The following is a 22,153-nucleotide window of genomic DNA, read 5'->3' on the forward strand; positions in this document are numbered from 1 at the left end:
CTTCAGTTTTCTAACAGCATTCTGGTACGGTCAGCTTCCATCTCTTTACATCCTCACTTAGGCCCACACTGTACTATTTTACAAAGAATTTTACTTGGATGACAAAAAATACCTAGTTCTGTCCAAAGTAAAGAATGAGAAAATAAATGTCCATCTAAGAAGAGTGGTGGACTCCCATTTTTCCTTTCAGAACTATGTTCTAATTTACATAGTAACTGTCAGCAACTTTTCATTACTTTGAGGTCAGGGTGGAATTTCCTTTGAAGATTTGCCAGGGGGATGACTGACACCGCAAAACAACCATGGAAGCATTCGCGATGCCACTGTTATGTACTGACAGGAATGCTTCAAGGATATGAAAAGCATCTATCAGGAAACAAGCAGCAGATGGATCTGAAGTATAACATCTGTTAGCACGAGACAGTTGGACTTAAAAAAAACACCTTTTGTTAACAATTTCAATTGGTAAATGTCAATCTATTAACTCCATTCCTTTCATAACCTTGTATGTCTCAGTGAGCTGTTCTATGTTATTTGAATTTTTTTAACAAATCCATATTCCATTACTACGGTAGAGCCAGATGCTAATTTAAAGGGATTCATTCTCGCTCTCAAACTGCCACTATTATATAAGTGCATGAAGCGAAAATAGCCTAGGGTTTGAAGGGGGCCTTCAAAACGCCATAAGGGCGAGAAAGTAATCAGGTAAAGGAATGACTAAAAACTTTTCTAAATGATTATTTTTCAGTTGTAAAATCTACTGGGGGATGGTTGATGATTAGAAGCCATTTTAGGGCGTTAGGGTACTTTGATTTCCCACTTCTCATGACTTCATCATTCTATGTATAGTTTTTAATTTTTCTGATCGCTTTGGGCTTCTGGGGGTAACTTGAAGACCTCAATAAGGTTTGGTGTCAAACTCGTAAGTACCCATGACACAAAGGACTTAATGCCTGTGGTTTCATTTCCCAAATAGTGCGTAGTCTCTCAAAGGCCAATTGCTCCTGAGGCCACTTGAATGCACATTTGGAGCCACCCAATCCCCAGAGAGTGGGAGACAAAGGTCTAGGGAAAGGCAGGGGAGAGGGAAAGCAGGCATACTGGGACTTGAAATAAGCTCCTGTTCCTGAGATACATCTATACTTGCAGGAAGTAGAACACACTTGGGATCTTACTACAGACCTTATCATATAGGAATTTCATGATTAAGATGCAGACTTCTGAAACTTGAGACTTCAAGTGGGCGGGGGCCCTGTTTTGCTTACGTGCTGAACAGCACCTGCATTTGTGGCTTTTCAATAAATAGCAAATCACAGCATAACCCAATCTTCCATAGGTTATACAGAGAGGTTGCTAAAGCACATAGAGAGAAAAATTGCCATCCTTTTGAGAATCAACTGGACAACCAAACTATAAAGGTCATTGTTTAGGGGGATCCCTGTTAATATTTGGAATGTGATGGCATAGTAGTCTCTGTCTTCTGCCTAAGCATTACCAGGGAACTTCAGTGTCAGCAGAGGCAACACTTGCCCTCTAAGAAGCTGCTGCGGCAGTCTCTTTGCCCTCTGTCAACAGCAAGGCTCAGTGGAAAGAGCACGGGCTTTGGAGTCCGAGGTCATGGGTTCAAATTCCGGCTCTGCCAATTGTCAGCTGTGTGACTTTGGACAAGTCACTTAACTTCTCTGTGCCTCAGTTACCTCATCTGGAAAATGGGGATTAAAACTGTAAGCCCACGTGGGACAACCTGATCACCTGGTAACCTCCCCAGCGCTACAAACAGTTCTTTGCATATAGTAAGCACTTAACAAATACCATTATTATTATTATTATTATTATTATTATTATTATTCCTGGCCAAAACCCAAACTACAGTTGAACTGAAAGTCAAAAGTGTGCCTGCCCTCTGACAGTCTCCAGAACATGGCCCTAGGAAAACAGGGCCTAGAGAGAACTTGATTTAAATATTCTTGCTTCTCATGCCCTTTTCTCTTCCTCTCGCCACTGCACTTAAGTTCAGGTTTGTCAAGGGTGGCAGTTCTAATTAGCACGAGTCCAACATAATAGGATGGATTCAAGGGTGATATTCTCAGCCTCCCCTGCCCATTTCTGTTTTTCTGCCTCATTCAGACCTCTTTATTTGGGTGTTTTTAAGTCATCTCTAACTTTTTAATACATGGAGAAGAGAGAGAAAATCTCCATATGTAAGGTTGGGCATTCTTTACTTGGACCCTTTGGCTACTACTTCTGTTCTTTTAGTCCATCCTGCTTTCAAAAGTGCTGTTGACCATGGAACCAATAGGGATAATACAATCTGTCACCTCCCCATCCTATTTTCCCTGCACTCGAGGCTGTTCGCCCTAAGCACTCAGGTACTTACCCCATCTTTCATCCCTTCTGTGTATATCTTTATACTCAGTTGCTTTCCCTAACTGTAATATATTTTAACCTCTGTCTCCTCTGCTAGATTGCAAGCTCCTTGAGGGCAAGGATTGTCACCACTTGCTCTGTTATATTCTCCCAATTGCTTAGGACAGTGCTGTGCACACAGGAAGCACTCAATACCTCTGATGGATGGATCTGTGACCTTTGGGCATTTGGTAATTGCCCCACCCTCAGTTCCATAACACTTATGTAAAAATCTATTAATTGTGTATTATAAATCATTTATTTCTATTAATGTCTGTTTCTCCCTCTAGACTGTAAGCTCACTGTGGGCCATGAACAGGTCTGCTAACTCTGTTGTACTCTCCCAAGCGCTTAGTACAATGCTGTGCATACAGAAAGCACTCAATAAACACCACTGATTGATTGATTGATTGAATACATCAGTATCCTGGAACCTGGCTCTTAACATTGGACTATACTTAAAAATTTAATCACGGGGTTTTCCTTTTAGTTTACCTTTCTTATCTTCTGTTTTTTCTTCCAGAGATGTAGCTTTCGCAGACACAGAGCCATTACCTTCTTCAGACTTTACTACATTTTCCTCCTGTATGGTTTCCTCGCCGATCGATATCATATGCCCATTTGAATTTTCAAAGTTTACCGTTACATCTCCGTCTAAAATGGGGAAAGAAACACCTAGATGTCTAACTTCACAGCTTTCTCAAGAGCCTAATGTTCCATTTACTGGCAATATGGTATTTTAAGATTTTTTTAAGTCCCTATCAATCAGAAGTATGGTAGTCTATAAGAAACTTTACTCAGTGCATAAAGAATTTTGGCAAAAGATAGAGATCCATAGAACTGTAATGCTGTTAAGGCTGGACAGCAAGACTGTATCCAAAAAATTCCAGACAGATGGGCAGCTATTATGTTTATAAAGATTTTCAGGTAAGAAGATTCCACAATCTCTCTTGGGTACTGATTCCGCTGTTTGGATTTTTTTGAAGTCCAGCATTAATGAGACTCTTTCACTCAGTTATGGATGGGGGAAAGGAATAACCTGGAAAATGCAGTAAACACATCATAACAGGCACCAAAACACAGACTGAAATGCAAATACAAAACATGAGGATGTAATTAGACAGACACACAATAAGTGGGAAAATGTGAACATTTCCTAGTAGCATATTCCCTAAAGTATAAGCTGCAGTTATGTATAATGGCTTTTTTATTTCTGAAGGGTAGTAGTTAAGCACTTCATATGTGCCAGACACTGTACTAAAAGCTGCAGTAGATACAAGCTAATCAGATTGGATGCAATCCATGTCCATATGGGGCTCAGTTTTAACCCCCATTTTACAGATGAGGTAACTGAGGCACAGAGAAGCTAAGTGTTTTGCCCAAGGTCACACAGCAGACAAGTGGTGGAGTTGGGATTAGAACCCAGGTTCTTCTAACTCCCAGGCCCATGCTCTATCATTCTGTCATGTTCTAACCTTCTGTCATCACAGTTACTGTACACTCTGGGAATTATTTGGCTTATTTTATCATTATTATTTTCTGTTATCAATTGTCAATATTTTTGTTCTTCATCTGGAGTCAGGATATTGGGAAAATGTGGAACACTTTAAATCTTCATTTTTTTCCCCTAGTTTCAGATGACTATGTGAAATAGTGATATTGCAGGTAGGGGAAAAAAGACGCTTACATGCCGGCCTAGTGGAAAGGGACTGGGAGCCAGGGGACCTGGGTTCTGCTCCAGGCTCCGTGACCTTAGGCAAGTCACTTAACTTCCCTGAGTCTCATTTTCTTCATCGGTAACATGGGGATTTAATACCTGTTCTCCTGCCCCCTTAGACAGACTGTGAGCCCCATGTGGGGCAGACATTGGCAATGACCTGATTATCTAATATATACACCTGCACTTAGTGAAGTGCTTTGCAATGACCACAATTGTTATTACTATGGTTATTATTATTACATTAGAGAGGAGATAGAAATCTGACTATTGCACTATTGCTAACATCTTGCCCACAAATCCCATGTGGATGATCCATATGCAGGGAAACCTGAAGGAAATTATGAGAGATGCCATGGCAATCTGGAATCCAGAAGGTCCTTATTCACTGTCTTCAATCTGAAACATTAATGTTTGTTGAGGGTATTTCCTACAAAGCACGAGAACAGTGCTTTGTAAAAAATAAGCTCTTAAATGTAAGAAGTAATAATCATAAAAATACTTTACAGAGAGGTAGAGGGAAGGGAGATAACATCATTTTATGTCCCCAACAGTGATTTGAGAAAAACATTTAAACAGTCTCCTTTCCCTAAACCTCTATATTTCTTTTACTATCTTATACTTGTACAAATCAGAAGGTTCTGTGTTGAGGGGTCAAAAAAACACGCTACTATATGACTCTTGCCGAATCCTCAGGTTCAGGGGGCTTTCTCACATCTTCATTTGTTCACCTTCCTGCTTGTATTCAGGGGTCAACAAACTCCCAGACTGCCCCAATAATCATTAGAAAACATCAATAGATATACAGAGGAATTTCCTTCCAGATGGAAGTGGACATTCAAGGATGAAGCAAAACAGTTTCTCTCATTGACAGATAACTGGCCTGGGAATTAGAGGAAGTGGCTCCATTACTGACTTCCTATTTGTCCTAACCCCTCTCGGCTCATTGCCTCATCTGAAAAGTGGGATTGATATTACCTATTCCCAGGGGCTTCCTAGGGATGGTCTGAGGAAGTACTAGTTAGGGTCTATACAGCATTGTTAGCTCCTTGCAGGTGATTTGTAGAATACAAATACTCAGTGAAATTATGAGGATTATTTTTAAAAGTGTAGAGAAAGGGCTAAAGGGAGAAAAACTTATTTGGCAGATAATGTTCTGCGGTAAGAAATATAGTACTTATAAGTCTGGGAAGACAATTAGTAAAGTGCCAAAAGCATTCCATTTCCAAAGTGTGGTCCATTTTCATTTTCACAGACACTACAATTGCAAGTTTTCCATTTTAGAAAATTTTAGAATCTATCTAAATGGGTTCCTACAGTAATTTCAGTATAAGAATTTTTCAAATCAATAAATGCAATTTCTAAGGTCCCTCATGGTTTGTTAAATTAAGAATTTACTGTGTCCATTTTAGGGATCGATAGACCATAATACTGCATAAAAGCAGTATCCAGTAATGTTCATCCAAATCTTATGTAATAATTCACTGACGTAAGAACTTCAGATCATAAACTGAGGCACCTAGAGCTTGATAAGGCTTTTGCTAATGAATGTCCAGAAATGTTGGAAGGAAACTAAAAAACAGCCACAAAAGTCTCTGGTTTAATGATGGTAACCATCATTACTAAAGAAAAGGAGTTGCTGGTTAAAGAGATGAGTTATTTGTTGCTTGGGATTGGTGAATTTGAAGATATAAATGGATTTTAACATTTAAGCTTTTAGGTAGCTTCAGTTTAAAAACAGCCATATTACAGACACAGTCTCCTGACCATCGAAGTATATTTAATTCTGGGAAAAAGTAATATATTCTGCTCCAATAATTAAAACTACTTGTCAACATGACTGAGGCAGAAATTAATTTAAAATAGTTTTAAAAAGCTTCAAAGTGACTATTATATTGATAAAAAATAACTTTTCTGTCTCATCACATCTGGGAACAATAAAAAGTAATTATCTGAACTAATTGGGATGGAAGCTAGTTTAGAAAATCAAAAGTTTGGATAGACAAACATAACTGGATCTGGCTATGTCAGATACTTGTCCAATTATCCAAACCTTTTCTTATTATCTGAACCGTCCTCAGTTCCCATCGTGAGTAATTTGGGAGGTTTGAGGTTGGAATAATTGGCTTTCTGATGTAAGGAGATATGAAAAAGCAGTTACATAATTCACAAGTGAATATCTCATGCTATTTTAGGTGCTGAACAAATTTAAAGAATACCTCATATATAAAGAAGTTGATGTCAAAAACATGGAAGAAACTAGGAGTTGGCCTTCAGACTCAAAGGGAAGCAAAACAGTAATCTCCCTTTAGTTAAAGATAAATGGAAATCAAAAGTTTCTCACTTTCACTTCATTATTTCCTGCTAGGGATTCTGTAAAGTCACACTACACTAAATGAGAAGCAGCGTGGCTCAGTGGAAAGAGCACAGGCTTTGGAGTCAGAGGTCATGGGTTCAAACCCCGGCTCCGCCACTTGTCAGCTGTGTGATTCTGGGCAAGTCACTTAACTTCTCTGGGCCTCAGTTCCCTCATCTGTAAAATGGGGATTAAGACTGTGAGCCCCCCATGGGACAACCTGATCACCTTGTAACTTCCCCAGTGCTTAGAACAGTGCTTTGCACATAGTAAGCACTTAATAAATGCTATTATTATTATTATTATTATTATTATTATTATTATTAAATGGCTGTTGTGACAGGTGCATCGTGATGGCTCTGGATCAAAATGATATCTCAAAACTAAGATGAAACAAAACTGATTCAGGAGTAATGAAAACGGGGTAAGAAAAATATTTTGTCACAGGGAAAAGGTAAAATAACATTCAATAAAATTTCATCCGGTAAAAATTATTTTTTAAATGGCCCCAGTATGAACATGAACTGGATCTATTTGTCCTAACTTGTGAAATGAACTGAGTGGTTGCAGGTTTAACAACCAAATCCAGAAACAACAGTATTAGTCTTCAATGCAGCTTTTATGAATTGAACAAATTGTCTATTTCAGGCAAATTATGTAAAAAAAAATTGAAACAAGATGTCTTTGTGGGGGTTAAATAGGCTGAAATTTTGAGCAAAAACAAGTGGTTCAGGTAAAGAAGAAAAAGTGCATTTTCACATGAGACATGAGAAGAAAGTCAGTGAGGTGAAAAGATATATTTACTTTGACTTGTGAAATAAATACAGCTATTGCAGATGGCTCCAGCTATCAAGTAAGGGAAGACTACTGTTTCCCTCTCCTCCTCCCCACCCCCCCCACCCTACCTCCTTCCCCTCCCCACAGCACCTGTATATATGTTTGTACAGATTTATTACTCTATTTATTTTACTTGTACATATTTACTATTTTGTTAATGATGTGCATTTAGCTTTAATTCTATTTGTTCTGACGACTTGACATCTGTCCACATGTTTTGTTTTGTTGTCTGTCTCCCCCTTCTAGACTGTGAGCCCATTGTTGGGTAGGGACCGTCTCTACATGTTGCCAACTTGTACTTCCCAAGTGCTTAATACAGTGCTCTGCACATAGTAAGCGCTCAATAAATCTGATTGAATGAATGAATGTATATGCTGAAATGGAAAAAAACATAGCAGGAGGCTGGGAGAGAGAAAAGTTGAAATATGGATTAGACATTTTTTAAAGTGATCAGAAGATAATTAGGGAACTTTAAACAACAACACAAACAGTGAAAGAGTATAAGTGTAGTCATGAAATATCACTTTGAAAAGTGGGATGTTATTCCGCAATATGATGAGGGGGAGAGAATACAGACAAGTACTGGCAGGAAAGAAAAGGTGGAAGTAGAACTGAGGATGTCAGGAAGAGAGAAGCCAAAGGAATCAACCTTTTATTTTAAGTGAAGGAGATGGGAAGAAGGCAGGGGAGACAGGGCCTGGGAGAGGACAGGGGTCAGTGGGATAACTGGCCAGAAAGCTGCACTTTTGGCCTGACTGGGAATGATCAGGTCTCGTCCAAGACAGTGCATGAGCAAAGCTTGAACAGCTGTAGGGGTCAATTGTGCCCCACCATTTCCATGGCGTTGGCACCTATAGGTTAAGCCTAGATGGATTAAGAGGTATTTGGAAATACGGGAAATTAAAAGTTCTAAATGGCCAGAAAACTGCTACAACTTCTAGACATGTAAGTCATCTAGAGAAGCAGTCATTGGTTGAAGACGTTCGGCACAGTTTGCAAATCTCTTTACCTTCTGTAGACAGCTGAAGAATGGAGAACAGGAAAATAAATTTGCTCAAGAGGAGATGGCCAGAGGGCGGCTGCTGGAGGCATTATCAGTGTCAGAGCAAAAGCTGAAGACGGAAGCAGGAAGTTACAGGTAAGGAGGTTTGGAAGCAAGTTGTAGGTTTCCTTTCTGCACTCCTGACCAGGGAGAAGGAAGCAATCCCCAGGGCAAAGGAAAGGTGGTTAATAAGTAGCAAGGTCGGGAAACGAAGTGAAAAGATGGAATAAGAAGTGCCTAGGCTGCAAGTTGTACTGCCATGCAATGTCAAGAGGTGTAACACAGGTCAAGAAGACCAGGAGAGAGAATGAGCCTTCAACAGTAGAAAAGAAGAGGCTTTAACTAAGTACTGAAGAGTGGCTTCCAAGTTCTGGCTACAGCTAAAAACAGATTGAAACTGTCAAGATTATTGTTGTTGGAGAGATGACAGAAAACTACTTTCTCAAGCACTTGGCGGAAAATAGGAAAGGTCAGTGCTTACTACAAGCATTTGAGGACACTTTCAAGCATTAGGTAATTATATGGACTAAAAGACAGTAGATACGTGCGGTGCAAAAGAACAGAAAATAAATTCAGCAGTATTGGATCTTTGATCATTGGGGTAGGCTCTTTACATGATTCTTAGGCAAAACCTGTTTTAATTTGCTATGTATTTTTAAAGCTTTGCTGAAAAAGCCCAAGGGAAAGTTTTTCTAAGACTTTTCCAGAGATTATGTTGACTGAAAATCATTTCATCTGAAGTTGGCTATTTCATACTTGGGTTTCAACAAATAAAACTTTATACCCCTCTTTACCCACAACTTTTTATCTGGATTCAGAAAATGTCTTAAATTCTGATTTGTACTCACGTAATAAACCCCTAATAATTGTAAATGGAAATTTTTTCCATTTTCTTTGTGTTTCTAAAGTTCCTGGTAGAATTATATCCCAGGGGGAGAAAATAGTTCAGAGTATAACATGATACACCCTCTGAAAATTTCTCCCTCCCCAGTGCCTCAAAAGAGTCACCCTGCCTGCAATATGCCTGGAGATTATTTTAGAAATTGTAATGCTGCTTCCCACCTCTACGGTTTCAGGATAGTCTTTCATTTTTCCTCTCCTACATCCTGTTGCAGGATACAAGAAAGATAAAGGGTGGGGAATATGTTTTAAGTAACTGAAGTTGAATTGAGGTAACAGTCCATTACTATGGGGAGATCAAGTTCAAAAAATACTGAACTGAAAGTTGTGAGAATTCAAAGAAAGAAAATGATTGGCTCATTCAGTATTCTTACACTATGTGAGATGATCTTTTGTCCTAAGACCAAGCACTGAGGACACAGGACTAAACAGGATTTCCTTGATTTCCTATTTACACACTGTGGCCATGGGAAAGGTCACTATATCAGGCTCTTCACTGGCACAGAGGCATACAGCGCTGGTTTGGAAAATGCTATAAGATTCTTAGAAACAATATGCTCAACTGGGTAGAGAAGTCTGTTTATAATACAGTAAACTCAAGATGAATAGCAATTCATCCTTTTCAATAACAATTCTGCTAAACAATAATAAGGAAATAGGAGGACAAAGCAGTAAAAGGGAGGCAGCACTAGAGAAATGCCAACTGCTCATCAGTTAGTCACATGGGAGGGGGAAAAAAGAAATCATTAGTACTCTTGATAAACTCCACCTAAGTCAACATTTTTTGACTTCTCTATGTGTGCCTCAACTTCTATCTATCTCTTGCCCTTAATCAATCAATCAATCGTATTTATTGAGCACTTACTGTGTGCAGAGCACTGTATTAAGCACTTGGGAAGTACAAGTTGGCAACATATAAAGACAGTCCCTACCCAACAGTGGGCTCACAGTCTAAAAGGGGGAGACAGAGAACAAAACCAAACATACTAACAAAATAAAATAAATAGAATAGATATGTACAAGTAAAATAAATAAATAAATAGAGTAATAAATAGGTACAAACTATATACATATATACAGGTGCTGTGGGGAAGGGAAGGAGGTAAGATGGGGGATGGAGAGGGGGAGAGGAAGGAAGGGGATCAGTCTGGGAAGGCCTCCTGGAGGAGGTGAGCTCTCAGTAGGGCCTTGAAGGGAGGAAGAGAGCTAGCTTGGCGGATGGGCAGAGGGAGGGCATTCCAGGCCTGGGGGATGACATGGGCCAGGGGTCGATGGCGGGACAGGCGAGAACGAGGCACGGTGAGGAGATTAGCGGCAGAGGAGCGGGTGGGATGTAGAAGGAGAGAAGGTAGGTGAGGTAGGAGGGGGCAAGGTGATGGAGAGCCTTGAAGCCGAGGGTCCTTAAGAATAGGACCTCTTGCTGCCTTGGGGAATAGAGGGGCATAGTAGGTAGGTGACAGTGAGGCAGAAGAGAAAAAAGTACATGGAAGGAGCCAATGGCAGTGATATGTATGAGGAAGCAGCTTCTCAAGCAAGCAAAAGAATAAGAAGAAACATTCTTCAAAAAATGAGCTAAGAAACCCCAAAAGAAGTAAAGGAAGTTGTATTGCTCAATTTGCATTTCTTCTCCATGCATTAACTACCTTTAGAAATAAAATACCTGTTCAGTACATGGCAAATATGTGAAATTTTCTCCCCTATTTGGTATTTTTTAATGGTATTTGTTAAATGCTTATTACGTGTCAAACACTGTTCTAAGCGCTGGGGTAGGTACAAGTTAATTAGGTTGGACATGGTCCCTGTCCAAGATGGGGCTCACAGTTTAAGTGGAAAGGAGAACAGGTATTTAATCCCTATTTTACAGTTGAGGAAACTGAGGCACAGAGAAATTAAGTGACTTGGTCAAGATCACACAGCAAGCAACTGGCAGAGCAGGAATTAGAACCCAGATCCTCTAATTCCCATGCCCGTGCTCTTTCCTGAGCTTCTCTTGGGTAGATCCCACTTTTTGCACCTGTAAGAACTAAAGAAGACACACCAGAGAAACATTTAAATTTACTTAAGAAATCTATTTCCTGCAAAGGGGCTTGGAACTGCTATGGAGGAAGAGAGGGAACTGAGGTGATTTGGGTCTTTCTCCCCACTAAAAATACCTCTGTAGATCTTTGATTTACAATGACACAGGATGGCTGGCTTGGAGATGTACCAAGTTTTGAGTTTCTTCCACCATAATTTCAGATGTTCTTCCAGATCACTCAGGCAAAATAGAGTGAAAAAGATTCTCTACATGAATCATTCACTTCCTTAACCACCCCTGATTAACAGAAAGTACATATTGGTAGAAAATGGGATTAAGCACCCACAAATTAAGTTTTGAGCTATTGTTTTTGCTTATTATGATTATTTTCCTCACCTTGATCAGGCAATTCCTTAAGCACTCCCCTTCTTATCAGCTCCTCTCTACTTTGTCTTGTAGAAATCTTCCTTTCTAACACTTATAAAAAGAATAAGCACAGTTAAGAATCAAGTCATTACTTATTATAATACAAAAGCATAAATGTCCAGGAATACCTCGATTCTCTTGGGGTGTCTAACCTACTCACCTTCCTGGAGCCTAAGGGGAAATATTCATATAAAATAAATTTTATTAATAAAGCTAGAAAAAGGGTGTTGTTCCAGTTCCACATTTCCCTGACATGACTGAGATCTTAGACCCATTTCCAGGAAAGGAAATGGACACAGGAGTGCCAACATACTGCCACCTCACTACAGCTCGCAGGGTTGAAATGGCCCAATTCTCCTTTGGAAGCATCTCCCCTGGATTAAGATATGCCTTGCAATGTAACACAAAGCAGACAAGCATGTGTATGGATTCTAGATACTATAAAGCCTATATGAAGTAGTATGTATTAAATTTATTCTAGCACCCTAAAATGTCAATTTAGAAATGGCCACACATTCAAGCAAATACCACTCACCTGAACAAATAGAAGCACAAACCCAGGTACCAGCTCTTTCACTAGTTGTGCTTAGTGGGGAATGAAGAAGCACCATCCACCCCCTGTAATTTTTTTTGGGGGGGGTACTTGTTAAGCACTTACTATGTGCCAGATGGGCACTATATTAAACACTGGGATACAAGATAATCAGGTTGGACACAGTCCCTGTCCCACATAGGGCTCACAGTCTTAATCCCCATCTTACAGATGAGGTAACTGAGGCACATAGAACTTCAATGACTCATCCAAGGTCATATAGCAAAGCAGTGGAATTGGAACCCGTGTTCTCTGACTCCCAGAGCTTGTGCTCTTTCCTCTAGGCCATGCTGCTTCTGATTCCCTCTAGCTCCTGTGAGAGGCCTAGGACCCATCTTGCAGCAGGGAGGAATGCTTCACATCAGCTTCAAAAGGTGAAGATGCTCTGGTCTCTCCTCCTCTACCACCACTTTCCTCTTTCCTCCCAACATTACTGTGGCAACTGAAAGGACTGTATAAAGGAAAGGATGGGGCGATGGGTAGAAAGCAGAGAGGAAGTTTCTATGGCTCTCACTTCATGTCTGCATGCTAATGATCTGGGGCTCGTGAGGGGGTTCAATTTGCATGTGGCATCTGGTGGGTGAACGAATTTGTCTGGGCATCCAAGAAGGGGTTGAACTATGCCAACATAGACTCCCCCACCATTCATACGATGCAAACTGCCACTGGCCCAGTACCTGCCCCCTTCAGTAGCAGCCCTGCTGGACCAGGCAGTGATCTCAGTGCTTGTTGGTCCCGGGGTGGCCTCTGCCTTGGATTGCTGCTGGCCCTGGGGGTTTGATTTTTTTTTTTTAAGTAAAAAGGAAACAAACTTGAGTCTTCCCATTTCATCTCCACTGCCACTTCTGGGACCTTGGCAGAGGGTTCCGGGCTGACACACCTCAGGCAGCATGGATCCTCCAAGGAGCTCAGAGGGCCCTGGCTGCTGAGACTGGGGTCCCCTGATGCTCTTTTCCTTTCTGCATCACTTAGGTACTTGGATCTGTCCCTTTAAGCACTTGATATTCACGCCACCCTCAGCCTCACAGAACTTAAGTACATCCCCGTAATTTATTTTTATTAAGGCCCTTCTTCCCCTCTAGACTGTAAGCTCCTTGTGGGCAGGAAACATATCTACCAACTCTGTTATAATGTACTCTCCCAAGGGCTTAGTATAGTGCTCTGCACACAGTAAGCATCCAATAATACCACTGATTGGCAGCAGTGGCTGCTTAGAAGATATGGAGACCTCTTAATTTAAATTATAAGGCGAACAATCGGTAGCCATTAAAAATCACTCATTTATCATGTCATCTTGAAGGATTTCACCTCCTTAATGTTCCCTAATGCAAAATGCGCAAACCTTTTGTGGAACTGCCTCTACCCATGGGGCCCCCTCCAATTCTGCTTCCTTTCATGCTTCAGTAGGAGGGTGATCTTAATTACTTTATTTTCTAAGTTGACTTATCCTCCTACATTTTATCCATTGGATCACACACAAATAAAATGCAAAATTATCCTGGAGAGACAAATCTTACACTCCTTTTATATCCACAGGAAATTTCCAAGTCAGGCCTGCAATTTTTACTGAATTATTTCAGCCCGAATGCAAAAATTTCTGGAAAGTTGGAGCCAAACCTTCCCAAATGTTCTGAAGTCATGGCAAAATTCGATATGTATTCAGATCCACAGATATATTCTTCTGAAATGCACTCCGCTTAGGACTGTGAAAAAGAACAGAGGATGTTCAACCCGTGCTTCTCTGTAGCCACATCGCTGCCCGAATCCTGAGCCTTCTACTGATTTACAATCTACATTGCTCCAGATACAATGGCCCTCAGCAGCAGACACCAAGGGCCACATGGCTGTGTCCATTTACTATGTGGAATTGGCTTTGCAGAGATTCCTAGCATTCCTGGAGCACATCCAGAATGGCCCTGATTTTGGTATGACCCTTGAAGCACGATGGAAACAAACATCCAGACCCTTCAGGTACCAAGAGTTCAGATGCTTTGCTATAAATACGAAGGGGTCAGTCCTGGGATACTTACAGGCTTAAAAACAGCAATGTCTCTTAAGGCCAATGAAAGTAGGGTCAGACCCTGTCTGGGAATTCACAGGACTCCCTCACACTTCTGGTACAGTTTTTATCCTTGAAACGTTGCCGTACCTTACTGGGGAGGTGTCTGGGCTAAAGAAAAAGGGGATTGCAGGTGTACTGCCTCTCCTCCACACCTCCTCCCCATAAATCTGTACTATCCCCCCACAGAGACCGCCAATCCCTGGACCCCATCCAATTTTCTCAACTCATCATGCCCCACTTAGCCTCCATTCCCCAAACTACCCAGCCTTGATGACCAAATAGACGCTCTCAACACCACCCTCTCTACTGAACTCAACTCACTCGCTCCCCTACCCCTTTGTTGATCTCGTACCATTAACCCACAGCCCTGGTTCACTTGCACAGTCCACCTTCTTCGCTCTTGTGCTTGAGCCACAGAGTGCTGCTGGCTTCAACTTTATCCTTGCATGTTTTAACTCTACCCTCTCCTCTGCCCAGCAAAATATTTCTCTACCCTTATCGACAACCATGCCCATCACTCTCGCCAGTTATTCCAGACTTTTAACTCCCTCCTCAGGCCCCCGTCCCCCTGCGCCCCCCCCATCCCTTGCCCCCAGTGACCTGGCCATCTACTTTATTAAGAATATTGACACCATCAGGTGTGAACTCCCTAAAATCACCCCTGCCCTTCCTCAGTCCCTCCCCTCTCCAGCCCCCTCTTCAACTCTCCCATCCTTTCCAGCCGTATCTCTAGAGGAGATATCCTGCCTCTTCTCAAAATCCACCCTCTCCACATGTGCATCAGATCTCATTCCTTCACTTCTTTTCAAAACTCTCACCCCCTCCCTTCTTTCCTCCCTAACAGCTATCTTAAACTGTTCACTCTCCAACAGTTTCTTCTCCACTACTTTCAAACATGCCCATTGCTCCCCTATCCTAAAAAATCCCTCCTTTGACCCCATGGCTTCCTCCAGTTTTAGCCCCATCTCCCTCTTACCATTTCTCCTCAAACTCCTTGAGCAAGTTGAATACACCCACTGTCTCAAATTCCTCTCCTCCAATTCTCTCCTTGACTCCCTCCAATCTGGCTTCTGTCCGCTTCACTCCACAGAAACTGCCCTCTCAAAGGTCACCAATGATCTCCTTCTTGCCAAATCCATTGGCCTCGACTCCATCCTAATCCTTCTTGACCTCTCAGCTACCTTCCACACCGTGGACCAACCCCTTCTCCTGAAAACATTATCCAACCTTAGCTTCATTGGCTATGTCCTCTCCTGGTTCTCCTCTGGGCTCTCTGGCAGTTCATTCTCAATCTCCTTCATGGGCTCCTTCTCTGCCTCCGACCCCCTAATTGTGGGGGGGTCCCTCAAGTTTCAGCTCTAGGTCCCCTTCTATTCTTTATCTTCACCCACTCCCTTGAAGAACTCATTTGCTCACATGGCTTCAACTACCATCTCTATGAAGGTGATGCGCAAATCTACATCTCCAACCTTGATCTCTCTCCCTCTCTCCAGGCTCACGTCTTCTCCTGCCTTCAAGACATCTCTACTTGGATATCCTCCCATCACCTCAAACTTAACATGTCAAAAACAGAGCTCCTTACCTTCCCACCCAAACCCTGTCCTCCCCATGGCTTTCCCATCATTGTAGAAGGCACCACCATCCTTTCTGCCTCACAAACCCATAATCTTGGTGTTATCCTTGACCCCTCTCTGTCATGCAATGCACATATTGATTGATTGATTGATTGATATTCAATCTGTCACCAAATCCTGTAGATCCCACCTTCACAATATTGTTAAAATCCACCTCTCCATCCAAACTGCTACCACATTAATACAATCACTCATCCTACCCCACCAGGATTACTACAGCCTATAACTACAGCCCATCAGCCTCCTTGATGACCACCCAATCTCCTGTCTCTCCCTATTCCATACTTCCTTCACTCTACTGCCCTGATCATTTTTCTACAGAAACATTCAGGACATGTCACTCCACTCCTCAAAAATCTCCTGTGGTTGTCTATCCACCTCTGCATCACACAAAAACTGCTCACCATTGGCTTGAAAGCACTCCATCACCTTGCCCCCTCCTACCTGACCTCACTTCTCTCCTTCTACAACACAGCCCATACACTTCACTCCTCTAGAGCTAATCTTCTCACTGCACCTCAATCTTGCCTGCCTTCAAAAGCCTTCGACCACACATCCTGCCTCTGACCTGGAACACCCTCCCTCCTCAAATCCGACAGACAATTACTCTCCTCCCTTTCAAAGCCTTATTGAAGGCACATCTCCTCCAAGAGGCCTTTCCAGACTAAACCCCACTTTTTCTCATCTCCCACTCCTTTCTGCGTCAACCTGCCTTGCTCCCTTTGTTCTTCCCCCCTCCCAGTCCCAAGGCACTTATGTACATATCTGTAACTTTATTTATTTGCATTGTTGTCTGTCTTCCCCTCACTGGAGACTGTAAACTCATTGTGGGCAGGGAATGTCAGTGCTTATTGTTGTATTGTGAAAAGAGCACGGGCTTTGGAGTCAGAGGTCATGGGTTCGAATCCCAGCTCCACCACATGTCTTCACTTCTCTGGGCCTCAGTTCCCTCATCTGTCAAATGGGGATGAAGACTGTGAGCCCCCTGTGGGACCACCTAATCACCTTGTCACCTCCCCAGCGCTTAGAACAGTGCTTTGCACATAGTAAGCGCTTAACAAATGCCATCATAATTATTATTATTGTACTTTCCCAAGTGCTTAGCACAGTGCTCTGCATACAGTAAGTGCTCAGTAAATAAGACAGAATGAATGAATGAACTCAAGAGCCCATGAGATGGCTAGTGGGGTTGCAAACAGTCCCACCGATCAGTACTTGCCATGATGCTCCCCTAAATTCTCAAGTTGAAACAAAAAAAGTACTTTACCTTCCCCCCCAGAAAACTGCATTTCATTTCCTTTCCCCTTTTGAAATGTAATTTGTAATTTATTTCCTTCTCCTTTGAAAACATCCTTTAATATCATGAGTCTGGGCCATTCAGTAGTTTTTCTGCCTTAGGCCCTTTTAAAAATGCTCCATTCTTTTATTTAAAAGAGTAAGCTGAGATACTGGAAAACTTCCAGTTTTTGTTTTAGTCTTTTCAAGATCAGCCCCAGAGGATTCTTATTTAGTTTTGTACTTTCTGTCTCTTTAATCCTAACTTAATCGGACCTAAAAAACTGCTCCCCCTCTCTTCTATCCTCTCTGCCCTCTTACTGCAATACTTTGAAGTGGCATCTGCTTTGTGCCAAGAAACAAAACTAAATTTCATTCCTATGCTGAACTACTGCAAACAGGCACTGATGGGGAAATGTCATTTGTTAGTTGTCTGGGCTTTCTACTAGAGCTTTTTAGTGTAGAAAAGCATGGATGACCACGCGTCCAGAGGCCTGGAGACTATGCCTTGGGAGATGCAGCATGGAAAATACGTTTCTATGGGGAGAAATTCCAGCTATGGAACTTACATAAGTACAAATATTTCAGTATCTAGTTCTTCATCTTTTAAAATATTTGCTCTTTGTTAAACAGATTTTCCTGTTGTGTGCACAATCAATACATTGGAAACTTTCGGGAGAGGACAGGCAAAGCCACTGCTGAGCCCTCTCAGCCCTCTCCACTGCAGCCAAATGAAAAATCTGGTAACCGTAGCCTCGCCTCCCTGCATATTCTCGGCCTCCATCCATTGCCCTGACAAACTCCCTTCTCTCTCCATTACCCAGGGCCTCCTGCCCCCAGCATGCTCTGTGTGCATACTCTGTGCATCCCGGCACACTCTGTGCACACAGTCTGTGCACACTGTGCATGCTGGGCCAGGCCTAAGAGCTGCTGCTGCTGCTGCTGAGGCATCTCAGACTGTCAGACCACCTCTGCCACGGCTGAGCCAAACACCAGTAACTGCAGCCTCGCCACCCTGCGTGCTCTTGGCCCATCTCCACCATGGCTTAGCACACTACCCTCCCTCTATGCTCCCAAGGACCCCTGCACCAGGCATGATTCATGCGCCACCCATTCTGTCTGCCCAGGAACTGGCAGCAGCCCTCCCTCGGCACCATTAAGGAGATCCCAGCCCATCCTGATTTTTCCCATCCTGGCAGGAAAGAGAACAGCAGCTGCAGCATGAGTCCTCCATAAAACCTCAGGAAGGCTAGTGGTTGCAGTAGCCATTGCTGTGGGCTATGGCTATTTTATGAGGAACCTGAAGTTCTGCTGCTCAGTCACAGCTTCCTTCCAATTTTTGTTTTTATTTTGCAATTGTGTATTTGTCCTTGCCTCTTATGCAGTTTTAGTTGTTACTGTTTCATGGCTACCAATGGGTCTGTCTCCAGTCCTCATCCCCATTTATAATCATAGACTGAGAGCTCCCTGAGGGTCAGGCTCGATGTCTATTTCCCACCTATCTATTCTTTTTCCAGTGCTTAATATACTGCTCTGCCTACAGTAGGCTCTTGATAAATATTATTTTTACTACTACTACTATCAGGTCAGATCAATCTCAGCCAGTTTTTGATACAACACCAGATTGAGGGAACTCATTCCTGAGCATCTCATCAAACTCCAGGTAACTTTACAGCTTTTTTAAAATGGTATTTGTTAAGTGCTTACTAAGTGCCAGGCACTGTTCTAAGCACTAGGGTAGATACAAGCTAATCAGGTTAGACAGTCCATGTCCCACGTGGGACTCACAGTCTTAATTCCGATTTTACAGGCGAGGAGTATGAAGCAAAAAGAAGTTAAGTAACTTAAGGTCACACAGCAGACATGTGGCACAGCTGAAATTGGAACCCTGACTCCCAGGGCCATGCTCTTGTCAGCCAGTTAGTCAGTCATATGTATTGAGTGCTTATTGTGTGCAGAGCACTGTACTAAGCACTTGAGACCAGACAATATAACAACAGACACATTCCCTGTCCACAACAGTCTAGCTTACAGCCCATACTCCTTCCATAAAGCCACGATTCTTCTCACCAAGCTCCATGCCAACATAATTTGGATGTTCGAGATCACATTCTTAATGCACAGCAGGGCTCTCAGACACAAACTCCCCACTGTAAAAGATAAAACAAATGCAAAATATAAAAGTAAAGGGGCCAAAATTAAAGGCACTGCAATGTGCTTACAATGTTCAGGTAGGATGAACACAATGTGAATGACTACACTGGAACTTCGAAGCAAATTTTCATTGACCAAAAGACAGAACCACCAAGTGTTTTATGCAAATTTATGGAGAGACCTTGAACCACACAAGGGACACAAATCTGTATGGGCTAGCCTGCTTTCTCTCACCTTGCTGTTAGTGTGCCTGGACAATGAGGCCTATTAGGGTACTTCCCTGGAGGGAAGATGGTGGAGGGGCAGGACAAAGTTTGGAAAAGCCTAAGGTGTCCTTTGCCAGATTCTCTCTGGTCACTCCTCAGTCTCTTTTGTGGGCTCCTCCTCTGCCTCCCACCCCCTAGCTGTGTGAGGCCCTTAGGGCTCAGTTCTGGGTCCCCTTCTATTCTCCACCTACAGACCACTTCCTTGGAGAACTCACTCATTCCATGGCTTCAACTAACATCTCCATGTGGTTCATTTCCAAATTGACCTCTTCTGCCATGACCCCTTGCATTCGCAGTTTTTCATTTCCTCCTACCTTCAGAACATGAAGTCTTCTAGACTAGTCTTCTAGACTGTGAGCCCACTGTTGGGTAGGGACTGTCTCTATATGTTGCCAGCTTGTGCTTCCCAAGCGCTTAGTACAGTGCTCTGCACACAGTAAGCGCTCAATAAATACGATTGATTGATTGACATCACTACTTGGATGTCCTGCCTATTAACTAAAGCAAGTTCACTGTAGGCATGGAATGTGTCTGTTACATTGTACTCTCCCAAGCCCTTAGTACAGTGCTCTGTATACAGTAAGCTCTCAATAAATATGACTGCCTGACTGACTGACTGACTGGAAATTTAAGTGGCTTCTAGTTCGACAGAGAGGATGTGAGACACGGAAGGGGTCACCCTATTGGTCTGGGATAGAGGACCTTCTTGGTGCCACTTTGGGGGAAAGCAATGGCAGTGGATTCTTGGTTACTTGATGCTTGATTGCTCCAACAGAAGTTTCTCTCTGAGGGCCAAAGGGGACGACTGCCTGGGAAGTTATGGGGAATCCATTGTTCCATACAGATTTGTGCTGCCAAGAACTAGCAGATCTGTGCCAGTACATGGATGCTCTCCAGCCTACGGTTCTGCTTCTGAAGACGGCTTCTCCATATCCAAACAACCATAAACCTCCTACCCCATTCATTCATTCATTCAATCGTATTTATTGAGTGCTTACTGTGTGCAAGCACTGTACTAAGCGCTTGGGAAGTCCAAGTTGGCAACAAATAGAGACAGTCCCTACCCAACAGTGGGCTCACAGTCTAAAAGGGGGAGACAGAGAACAAAACCAAACATACTAACAAAATAAAATAAATAGAATAGATATGTACAAGTAAAATAAATAAATAAATTGAGTAACAAATACGTTCAAACATATATACATATATATACAGGTGCTGTGGGGAGGGGAAGGAGGTGAGGCGGGGGGGATGGGGGTGCTCATTCATTCATTCATTCAATCACATTTATTGAGCGCCTACTGTGCGCAGAGCACCGGACCAAGCGCCTGGGAAGTACAAGTTGGCAACACATATAGAGACGATCCCTACCCAACAGCGGGCTCACAGTCTAGAAGGGGGAGACAGATGACAAAACCAAACCTATCAACAAAATAAAATAAATAGAACACGTAGAAATAAAATAAATAAATAGAGCAACAAATACGTCCAAACATATATCCAGGTGGTGTGGGGAGGGGGCTCAGTGTGGGAAGGCCTCCCGGAAGAGGGGAGCTCCCAGCAGGATGGAGGGAGGGAGGGGTCCCCCCATGTCTGGGTCCTGGACGTGGGACCGGGATACCCCACTGACCATATTCTGAGGTAGGCTGCTAGTGAACTGCTAATACAGGGGAGGCCAGGCCTCCTGCACCAAAGAGCTGCAAACCAAATAATATAATCTGGTTGAGAATCACGGATCAAAAAAGTTGTGGTGGGGGGGGCATGAGGGGCAGTGAGGGGGGTAGTGAGGGGTCAGCTGTTTACATGGGAGCAGCCAGCTGGATTCATGACAAACACTATATCCAGGCAACCACTGTCAGGGCTGTTTCTGGGCCAGAAGGCCTGGTTTGGGCAGGGGTGAGATGCCGCTGTCACTCCTCACCAGGTCCACTCCTCCTCTTTGGCTCAGAGGTCCAGCCGCTGCCACCTTCCAGGACTCAGGAGGCTGGGAAGGGAGACTCAGGGGACACACAGGCCTGATGGAACCTGTTCCTCCTTGAGGAAGAGGAGAAACTCAGTTGGAACAAAGTGTGGTGCTGCCTGACAAAGATGTGGCTCTAAATGAGGAGATGATGGCAAGATAGCAGCGACTACAAATAAATCCCAGTCACTCCTTACTCTAGTTTGGGGAGGCCGGCAGGTTGGGCAGCCTCTGTTGGCTGTGGTGTTGGCGATGTCCCTGGGGTTCCACCTGCCTCTACCTCATTGTGGAGGCTGCAGAAGCTGCCCATCATGCTGGCCTCCACAAACTAGAGGAAGGAGGTTGGGGGAGGGAGTGGCCGGTGTTTATTTGTCCCCTCTGAGCCCACATTCCCTCCTTAAAGGCCTCTGATTGTAACTTTCCACTCACCTTCCTCTTCAGAGGCAGAGGTGCCCAAGCCACTGCAAGGATGGGACTGTGAGGCCCTGCAGGCTGCAGTCCCTGAGCAA

General features: G+C 43.0%; 1 protein-coding gene across 6 annotated transcripts in view; it reads right to left on the reverse strand.

Annotated features, from left to right (window-relative positions):
- Positions 1 to 22,153, reverse strand: part of PHACTR2 (phosphatase and actin regulator 2) — a 235,623-nt gene that overhangs the window by 46,640 nt on the left and 166,830 nt on the right. For 5 of the 6 annotated variants that reach the window (XM_038771215.1, XM_038771242.1, XM_038771233.1 and 2 more), the window contains exons 3-4: positions 11,672 to 11,752; positions 2,902 to 3,060 (exon numbers count right to left, since the gene is read on the reverse strand). In XM_038771215.1, coding sequence (XP_038627143.1) covers positions 2,902 to 3,060; positions 11,672 to 11,752 — 240 coding nt within the window. The remainder of the gene's footprint in view (positions 1 to 2,901; positions 3,061 to 11,671; positions 11,753 to 22,153) is intronic. The other variant, XM_038771224.1, reaches the window with a different exon arrangement.

Source organism: Tachyglossus aculeatus, chromosome 2 (genome assembly GCF_015852505.1).
Source record: "Tachyglossus aculeatus isolate mTacAcu1 chromosome 2, mTacAcu1.pri, whole genome shotgun sequence".
NCBI lineage: Eukaryota > Metazoa > Chordata > Mammalia > Monotremata > Tachyglossidae > Tachyglossus > Tachyglossus aculeatus.